Consider the following 10,134-nt stretch of genomic DNA (forward strand, 5'->3'; position numbering starts at 1 on the left):
TGTAAAATATGATAAATAAGAATTAAAGCCCAAACAAATCGTAAAACACAGAAGGTTTTCTGCTCTCTTTGAATCAAAAGACATAAAAGAGAATTTCAAGCAAAGGTTAATGTGTTTATAGTCTGAACAAGTAGGCTATTCTTTAATATAATTTATTTAATATAAGCATACTAAATGTTATAAAGAGCTATTCTAAAACTGAGTAAGTCTGTTCATTAGAATCACTAAGCCTCTAAGTTGCCATTAATAATATTTCTAGCTGCATCTCTTTATATTTACTGATTCTACTAATACTTTAAAGTAAGAACTAAATCTAAGACTGCATTTTTAAACCATTTTAATTACATTTATTACAGGTATTATGTTTTTATAAACATGTAGAATCATTTTACATTGTTTCAACTTAATATGAGGAAGAAGGCTGCATGAAAAGTCAAGGTTAAAGATGTAATCCAGATGAGGGGGGCTCTGCGGAAGAGTTGTCAGTATCTTACCTGCTGTAAGTAGCTGTTTGAACCTCGGTTTGGAGTTTATTTCTGACCGGATTGTTGATCTAACAAATAATCCAAAGCAAGGTCACAACCAAAGTGACCTGCTGCCATCCTAAAACAACTTCACACATTTTTAAAGCCGATCATGCAAACACTCCCACTGAAATCTTACATTTGCATCGGTTTAGCATGAAGTGGTTATTTACATCGGGTTTTATGTTTCTGTTGTTTTTGTAAAAGTGGCAGCTAGCTGTGGCCCTTCCAGTGTAGCCTGGGGGCCTATATGGAAATATCATAATGTTTCTGCAGGAATAACTGTGTAAAATAAACCTGACAGCATCATAAATGTTTATAAATTAGTGATCACATGAACCACTGTGACACTGTTCGGTCTGGAGTTGTTTGAAGATGACGCCACTTTGATTTTTGGCCTTGCTTGGACTGAGTTATAGCTTGTCAGTTTGTCCAGAAATAAACTATTTCTCCAAACTGAGGTCATTCAAAAGGCTATCTACAACAACTGAGATGTTAATTGTTTAAAACCTTCCACAAAAGTCCAATTCAAAGTATCTGAGAAGCTTAATGTTTTCTTGATTATAAAAGGTTTTCTGGTGTAAACATCTGTTAGTTTGATTGGATTGGTTTTGATAGCTGATTGATCTCCTTTGAGTGGTTGTTTGAACTCTAGTTCATCTTCGTTAAAATGTTAAATTGTGTCAACCTTCTGTGTTTAGGCTGAATTAGATTAGTTAACTAATTGAGCTCTTTAGGGTGAATGATTGAATCTGCATTTCTGCTGTAGCTTAATTAAAACCCGTTCCACTCCAGGACGGTTTTGAGTAAAAATGGTCTCAAATCCAGTGAAAACGATGCGTTTAATAGACTTAGGCTGACGTTCGGAGGGACAGAGAACCAAAACTGTGACGATGCAAACATTTAAATCCCCTCACCAGCCTGACTGACCTCCAGTCAGGTTGACTTAAATCGCTACTTCAGTCGGACATGAATTTTTTTTTTTTGGCAGCATTTTTTGAAGTGAATACAATTTTAGCTAATTATTTAATTTCATCGCAATCTTTACAAATAGCTTGTCAAATAGACAAAGAAAAATATGCTGATACAAAAAAAAACCCAAAAACAGTTCACAGATCATGTTCCAGTGCCTGAAAAACACAAAGGCACTTTTAAGGAGAGATTTAAAGGTTGCAACTGCATCACATTTACTGGAAATCCATCTTGTGTTTTACGCTCAATGATCAGGAGTTAAGATGGGGGCATTGGTCGCCACCTGTTTGGTTTGTGTTTCTGTGGGCTCTTGAACAATGCAGGTGTCATTTGGCAGCTGCTGTGACAGATCGAGTCCTCCGTGCCCTTGCGACCTGCTGCCGCCTGCTGCGATGCGCCCCAGCCGAGGGTCCGAGTCGATCTCGAACCGGTAGTGGTACCCCTCCAGGATGTCCCGGCACGCGTCTCTCGTCTCTATGATCCATTTCTTCATGCCGTTGCGGTTCAGGTAGAGCACAAACAGGAAAACCATGCCCACAAAGCCCAGCACTAGCCCCAGGAAGACGTAGGAATTCTGCAGGGTGAGGTCAGTCACCTCGGAGAGGACTGGACCAACACAGCCAATGGCCTGGACAGTGATTCCTTGCAGACGGAAGTCAGTTAATTCTTCCGGTGACGCACATCTGATGGCATCCACATCCACCCTGACCCTCGATTCATTTAGCCAAGTCACAAAATCATGGATCTCACAGGAGCAGGCGTATGGGTTGTTACCAAGAAGGATCCTAACACTCCCAAGCCTCTCCAGCTCTTGAAGAGCATCGGTCCTGAACGTCCCAAAGGCGTTGTGCGTCAGGTCCAGCTTCTCCAGGTGATTCATGCCAGAGAAGGTCCCACTGTAAACGGCCACCAAAGAGTTGTTGGAGAGGAGGAGCTGCTGCAGATTGGGAACGTGGGAGAACATCCTGGGGGGCAGCAGGGTGATGCGGTTCCCAGAGAGGTCGAGGTGGAGGAGCCCCCAGAGGCCACCCCATCGCAGAGCCGTGGCGAGGTCTGTCAGGGCGGTGAAGTTGTACAGCGACTGGCTCAGGTTGAGCTCTTGAAGGGGACTTCCAGGAATGCTGAGGGCCTCTGGATGGATGAGTGCCAGCTGGTTTCCACTGAGGTCCAGGAAGCGCAGGTTGGTGAAGGCAGAGAAGGCGTGGGCTGCCAGCTCCGTGATCCTGAAGAGACAACAGTCAGTGTAACACCTGCTCTCACACACTTCAGACCACTCTCACTGAGTGGAAACGCATCGGGTGTGACTTTATGATTGGTATAGTCATCACAACATCAGTGTGTGCAATATCAATAACACAAAGCTGCAGTACATGATAGTTTATTGTTTCCCAAGAGCCATACATTCATGATCTGCATCCCTAAAATGTTTGGCAAGCTGGATGAACTCCAAGTCACTGAACCCCAAGTTAAACCAGTATTTCACTGGGCTGCAACTCTTGGCAACAAATTGCCCACGGCATTCATGAGGGACTCTCCAAAATGTCTCGAAATGCTTGAGGGGATTCTCAAGTTCCTCGCACTTTCCTCGCCTTAACTTTGAATATGTTAAAAAAATTTGGACGACAGATTCATCTCAAGTATCTGAAACTCATCTCAAAGCCATATTAATTTAGTTGTGTTACATCTGGAGCATAGGTTTCCTTCGTTGTGGATTGTGAAATGCTACTTGTGGGTCTTAAGATGATCTTCAGTAACCAAATTGAATTAAAAATATATTCCTAGTTGCATACTTTTGCCATAAGACACAAAATCAGGAGTCATAAATGGATAAAAATGAGATAATGGTTGTTAAGGCTGTTTGTGTTGTCCTTACTCCTTGGTTTTATTGGCGTACAAAAATGTATATGTTTCACCCAGTAATCGTTGGGGTGTCACTGTTATTTTCTGGGTCGATTGCTGAAAAGTTTAGGAATCATTGGTCTAGAGTGTTAGAAGTAGATTTTTTTTGCCCGTATGTACAATGTGTGAACTCTCTGTGAATTCTGGCCTGATTTTCTCTGGGAGTTCACCCAAACATGTCGTTCAGGGTGACACCAAGGGAAAATTTGTGTATTTTCTCACAGTCTCATGTCTCCGACCAGCCCTCAACAGTTGCAGCCAAGTGAGATGATACCTTAATCTGCAGCTTGTGACGCTTGCAGTTTAAAAGCACTTTGAGTGGTTAGAAAGACTGGAAAAGTGCTTTTTTTTACCATTACTTTCATTTCTCTCGATGTTCACATGATTTATATGATCAAACACAGTGTGTGCTGGAAGCAATTTGATAAAAAAAAAGACAGGAATGCTGAAAATGCATTTATCACATCCAGTATCATTACAGTATTGATAATATTGCATGTTTTTCTGATAGTCTAACAGATCTCAGAAACAGAAGGCACATTCACTGATAAAGCCATTAGTTATTTATTATGTACACACACAAACAAAGTTAGTCGTGCTTAATATGCATAACTGAGGAAACAAAACACACTGACATTCTCACCTGTTATTGCTTAAAATGATGTTAGTGACATTCTCCGGCTCTGTAAACGAATCGGCTCTGATCTGGTGAATGTTGTTGCCGGTGATGATGACGGTCCTGGCGTATCCCGGGACGTGCTGTGGCACTCTGAGCAGAGACTTGGAGACACACTTCACTGTGTGGGTGACCGCAAAGCACTCGCAGCCGAGAGGACAGCCCAAGCACCAGCAGGGCGCGCGGACGAGGAGAACGCCGCAAAACACGAAGAGCGCAAAAATGCACATCTTTGACCCGTGCGAGCCAAGTCGAAAAGGAAAAACGGCAGCGGAGGGGGAAATGTGACCCTTCTCGCTCTCAAACAAATTCAACGCTGCAAAAGTGTGAAACGCTGCTTGTTCCTGCGCTGGAGCCTCCTCATCTGCTCCACTGTGGGGAAACAAGGGTTCCCATAAATCGATGGCTCATATCACACAGAATCTGCTGGATTAAAAAAAAAAGGGTACGTGGTTCCCTTAAAGGTACAGAGGACAGGAAGGGTTTCCACAGCATACACCACAGTCTAATAATCCTATTAACTAAAAAAAACAAACAACAACAACAGAAGTTTTAAACAAATACACAACAATAAATAAGGGTCATCTCACTGCACAGCTTTACGAACAATTTACAACTCAGTAAACATTCCAGCATGAGGTTGTACAATTGGAAAGCATTCGGTTTCTGTCTGGAAATAAATAACAATAAAAAAAAAAGACATTTATCTCATCTTCCATCACACAGCAGAGGGATTCAAAGCAGGCCAATACGACAATTTCTCACACCATCGTTCTATATTTGGTAGCGGCTCGTCTCTCTCGGACAAATAATTGATGAGGGCGAATCGTTTCGTACCGATTCATCACTGAGATTAACAGAAAAGTGTCTGGAATTACATTCATCGTCGCCATTCATGAAAAACGCAGCTCCCCTATATGCTTTCCTCTGGCGCTGTCATGTGGAGACGATCATTATCTTTAATAACACTCATTAAGAAAAAACGAAGACACAGAGCCCATCGTGTGTAGTTGGATATATTGCAAAGGAAGGATGTGTTGAGCTTGTAGTGTGCCTCATTGAAATGATACAGCAACAAAAATATATCAATTATTTCGAAACAACATCCAGCAGGACGTCCCCCTCAATGTTTCTCCTTCAGATTACAAAACACCCTGGAGTCCTTCGTCTGGGATTTTTTGTACTAACAACCGTCCCGCCAACACACACCGTTCGCGTCACGGACCGTGTGCGAAGCGGAACCACAGCCGTCTCCTCGCGCTGCTCGCTCCCCTAGTGAAGGTTGAGTGTCAGCAGGAAGGTGGCGAGGACCCCGCACAGCATGACGAAGGGCAGCCAGGTCTTGAGGAGCGCGGCCCAGCTGCAAGGACGGAAAAGAGGGAGGGGGGGTCAGCGTCTGACAGGTATGCCCTGGGAGACCAAACACACAGACACACACACACACACAGCTATCCGCCCCCTTCAGCTAACAGGCCCACGTCCCGCTGTCCCCTCCGCCCAGCCGGAGCGGGGAGCCCCCAGCGGAGAGGTGACCTCCAGCTGAGGCGCAGGCGGGAGCGCCGCTGTCAGTGATGAATTGCACGACTCCCCCTCTGTTTAAACGTCTCCTGTGCCGTGGGAGTGCATGCGCAAACTGTGGCAGCATTGTTCTCTATGTGGGTCAGCAGAGAATAATGGGGGGAGGGGGGTGAGAGGGGGGATGTCTCTGGGCCATATGTCTCTTAATACAGCTTGAATCCAGCAGCAGAGCATGAAATAAATATACCTTCTATATATGTGTGTGTGTGTGTGTGTGTGTGTGTGTAAATTGAAGTTTTACTGCATCTTTTAACTCCCGCCTGCAAAATAAGTTCCTCTCGTGCCCCTTTTTTACTTTCTAAATCCTCTCAAGCATCTCAGATTTTGTGTTTGAACACCAACATGAGTAATTTGGGCAAATTAATCCTACCTGACTGTGATCCGACCAAACATGACCAGGACGATCAGAACTTTGGATCAAAAAGTTTCCAACTAAAGATGCATTTCGGGGTTTGCTGTTCTGGCACCACGCTTCTACATTTAGACATTGACGTCCTAAAAATGACTATTCTTCCAACGACGGAACGAGGGGCCCAACGCGAGCCAAAGACTCACCTGACGTGTTTCCCGTGGACGAACGACAGCGCGCACAGGTTCACCATGTTCCAGGAGGTGCTGTTGTCGTAGCGCATCAGATTCAAGGCCATGGCGACGTGGGAGTGGCAGTTATCGAAGCACAGATTGTGCTTCAATTACAACAAAGGAGGGAAAATATAAAATATATATTAATATCGATAAAGCAACATACAGCATGTTAGTTTAAAAAAAAAAAGAATCCCTTTAAATCCCGACACACCGGCCTGCACTTGTACTCCTCTGAGGCGTCATGCACCGCCTGGTCCCACGTGGCGGCACCGTTCCCACAGACTTTGTCCACGTCCAGCTTCCAGTACCTGCAGACCAGCAGCTGATCAGTGAGTCCGCTTCAACAACGAGCTCGCCGAAATGTCAGCAAAACTACACTTTAGTTCTTACTTTGTGGGCCGACCAAAGCCCATGTTGTCCTCCTGGGGAAAAATAAAATAATAAATCAGAAACTCCTGTCAGAGAACTTCAACTTTAAACTGGACTCTGCTGTTATTCTAGATTGAGACTGAAGCAGTTTCTCAACAAATAAAAACCTTTTTTTTTCTTTTTGGATGAAGTGATTGTGGGTTTGGATTTATTTATTTGATTTTTCATTTAATTTAAAGCTATTATTGGTATTGTGTTAAACTGGGTTTTCTGGCCTTCCCTTTGCCATAAAATTTTCTGTTTGCAAGTGTAAGTTAAAAGCTCTGTCCAACACTTAGCAAAGTTCGACCACGGAGGAGGCTCTAAGATGTCTTATAGAATAAACTTTGGAGGGTTTCTAAACTCTCTGACTCATGTCAGAATATCAGAGCTTGGGGGCACAAATAGACCACAAAAAACTCTTTTAAAACATAAAAAAACCACTGATGGATTGGTTCATTCATTGGCGTATTTTCCTTCTAAAAGCAGTAAATGGTATATCGTCCATAGTTTTATTAATCATGTCATTCTAAACAGACAATAAAAGAAAACAGTTGGCTTATATTTGGGAGGGGGCACTTTGTAAAGTAAACTAACCTTCAAACGCTGTTAGGGACGCAACAAGATAAAGATTTATGATCCTACAAGGGGCCTGGACCCCGATGATAACTAAAAAACTAAAAGAAAGAAAGAAAAAGGCCCATCGGTGAAGCAAAACCAGAATGCAGGTTCATCTTGAAGGAACAAAACAGATTTTTCTTTTTAACATAAAGGAAAAGAAAAGCCTGATGTGGCAGCAAACAAAACAAAAAGTTAAGGAGGAAAAATAAAAAACGAGGTGGAACACATGGAGCAGGACTTGAACAAACAACACCCGGATCGGCAACAAGAAGCAGAACCGAGGAACCAGCGGGGACTGAATCTAAGGGCCCGGCTGACGAGGAAGTGGAACCAGGTGAGCGATTACCAAACCAGGGGCAGGTGCAGGCGGGCGTGGCCGGCTGACTGGAAAACTACTGAGCTGAGGTGCAGGTGAGCGGCGGCGGCGGCAGGGAACGCACGAGAACACTGATCTCACACCGAACAACAAGAACGTACAAACAGCCATGAAACCGGGCCGAACTACAAGAACAAATGAACAAGGAACGAAAGAAAAACAACTAAAAACAAGCAAGACAATCAAACACAGAAGAAAATAACTCAAATCATGACAATCTGGGAACAAATTGTCTATAAAAATAACTAATAATACTAAAATAATCACATAAATTTAATTTAATCTACATGTTGGGTTACTAGAAACAGGACGGCAGTGACTTTATGGCAAGCCAATTTATAATTTAATACTTGAAGAGGATCTTTAACACAGATATCCTGAATTCAGAATGAACATTTCAGCTCTCCAGAGTGCCGTTTGTCCCGTTCAGATCAATATTTCAAACGTCTCAGACGCCATTTATTGAGTCAGACGTCCAACAACAGCTTTCTGGACTGAAAAGTGTTTTTAACTAAAAACAGAAATCCTACCTGGGAGAATCTCCCCGTTCAGATATCTACAATCCTCTCTGTTACACTGTTTTTTTTATCTCTTATATCTCCAGTACGATTCTGAATATTCCAGCGTTTACCTACTACAGTGTCGTATATCTGGTATTCGTTATTCGACCTGTTTAAAAAAAAAAGCAATAAGTGATTGGAACAAAAAACTGGCCTCAACATGACGACAGAAGCCACGGAGTGTCGCTTTAACATCAAACAGACTAAATAAAATTGGGACTTAAGAGGTCTGAAATGCAAATATTTCTTTCTAAAATAAATAATTTCAGATATCCACAATGCCCGTGCCGGATAAGGACGCATTTGTGGCGACGTGGAGCTAAAAGTCCAATAAATGTGAAAGAAGAAAGTGATGTAACTCTTATGAGGAAGTGTGTTTTTAAGATATCTGAAGTGTTGACTGTAGATAGTTAGAAAGCTCGAGATATGTGTTTATACAGGACATGTTCAGTCCAAATAAATGTCAAAACATTTCTGAGCTACGGTGGAAAGGCCCAGTTTTTAAACATCTTAGTTGATCTAATACAATCCTAGCCACAGTTTACTTGTAAGCCTGTTAGTACAGATATATTTATTGTGTATTCTTCCTGTTAGGATGTTATTTGGAGCTGGAGGAGTGTTTTCACTGATATTTGACTGTGGTGTTGGGTTTTAATTATATGACACAACGGCCTGCCAAAGCTTCAGGCGTAAAACTCACCGAGACGAAGTAGGATCCTGCAAAATCCCGGATGACTCCAGCAGAGGTGCAGATGCCCATGTGACCGATGAAGGGGAGCACCCACCTGCAAGGTGTCGGGGAGAACGCGCTCGTTTGTGTGCATTTACGCAACAAATGTGCATTTAAAGTGACCGTGTGGTTAAAAAACTAAATAATAATGGAAATTAACTCCTATGGCTAATCTGCTTGGAGAGAAAATAGCAATGAGTCTGCACACACAGAGAGACAAATTAAAGGCACGTTTTTGTTTTAGCACGAGCGGGATTAATGGAGGAGCTGCTTACGACAGGATGGGGATGGGCGTCCACACGATGCAGTGAGGGTAGCGGCTGCTCTTCCGCTCGTTCTTCAGGAAATCGCCGCGGTAAGTCATCATGATGTCGCTGTCGTCCACCTCCGCCATCACAGCCTTTCAGTCGGGTGACGCACAGCGCGGAGGCGGAAGCGCGCGGTCCGTGAACGCAACGCAGTTTTTACTTGCGCGTTGTCTTTCTGTTGCGTTTACGGTCAGCGGCAGTCAGATTTTCTACTAAATATATTTATTTATTATTATATTTGTGTAATTTTATTGGGTTTTATCTTGGCTTTTAACCCATTATTGTGCACTTAATTTTGTCACTTTATTTTATGTATTATTTTAATTATTACTGTTGTTTATTACACTTTGTTTCAGCTGTGGCTGATGTTAAAGCGCTTTATAAATAAAAATGATGATGATGGTGATATTGTTGTTTTACCCTCTATGAATGCAAAAGCAAAAGGTTTGTCCTTCTTTATAGGTAACCTATTCTGTGTATCTACACCAGGGGTGTCCAATCCTGGTTCTTGGTGGCCACTATCCTGCATGTTTTACTTGTTTCTCTGCTCCAACACACCTGATTTGAATCAATGGGTGATTAACAGGCTTCTGCAGAACAAGAAGAGGTGATTTAACCACTGAATCAGGTGTGATGGAGCAGGGAAACAAGGAAAACATGCAGGATAGTGGCAGTGGCGCCGGATTCATTTTCTAGGTGGGGGGGCCACCGGAGTGTTTCGTCACCTTATTAATTTTACATGCATCGGATCATCGTCTAACATAAATAAAAACTGAATAATGAAACGCTTTTTCAGCTATGACTTTTTGTTCCAGTATATTATTATGAATAATGATAATTAGTTTAACCAACCAACAGCTTTATAAATGACCACAATAAAAGTAAACACAGGTAAAT

At 42.7% G+C, this 10,134-nt stretch overlaps 2 protein-coding genes across 2 annotated transcripts; both read right to left on the reverse strand.

The window, feature by feature from the left end:
* Positions 1 to 10: 10 nt before the first annotated feature.
* On the reverse strand, positions 11 to 4,513 carry tpbgl (trophoblast glycoprotein-like). The gene is made up of 2 exons (XM_017438187.3): positions 4,039 to 4,513; positions 11 to 2,719 (listed from the first exon to the last, which is right to left on the reverse strand). Exons 1-2 carry the CDS (start codon positions 4,299 to 4,301, stop codon positions 1,741 to 1,743), a joined length of 1,242 nt encoding a protein of 413 aa, XP_017293676.1. The 5' UTR covers positions 4,302 to 4,513; the 3' UTR covers positions 11 to 1,740.
* A 560-nt stretch (positions 4,514 to 5,073) lies between these two features.
* LOC108249055 (transmembrane protein 222) lies at positions 5,074 to 9,397 on the reverse strand. The gene is made up of 6 exons (XM_017438195.3): positions 9,205 to 9,397; positions 8,900 to 8,984; positions 6,625 to 6,656; positions 6,446 to 6,542; positions 6,205 to 6,335; positions 5,074 to 5,431 (listed from the first exon to the last, which is right to left on the reverse strand). The coding sequence occupies exons 1-6, from the start codon at positions 9,321 to 9,323 to the stop codon at positions 5,344 to 5,346; spliced, it is 552 nt and encodes a 183-aa protein (XP_017293684.1). The 5' UTR covers positions 9,324 to 9,397; the 3' UTR covers positions 5,074 to 5,343.
* Between the last annotated feature and the right edge of the window lie 737 nt (positions 9,398 to 10,134).

Source organism: Kryptolebias marmoratus, linkage group LG16 (assembly GCF_001649575.2).
Source record: "Kryptolebias marmoratus isolate JLee-2015 linkage group LG16, ASM164957v2, whole genome shotgun sequence".
Classification (NCBI taxonomy): Eukaryota; Metazoa; Chordata; class Actinopteri; order Cyprinodontiformes; family Rivulidae; genus Kryptolebias; species Kryptolebias marmoratus.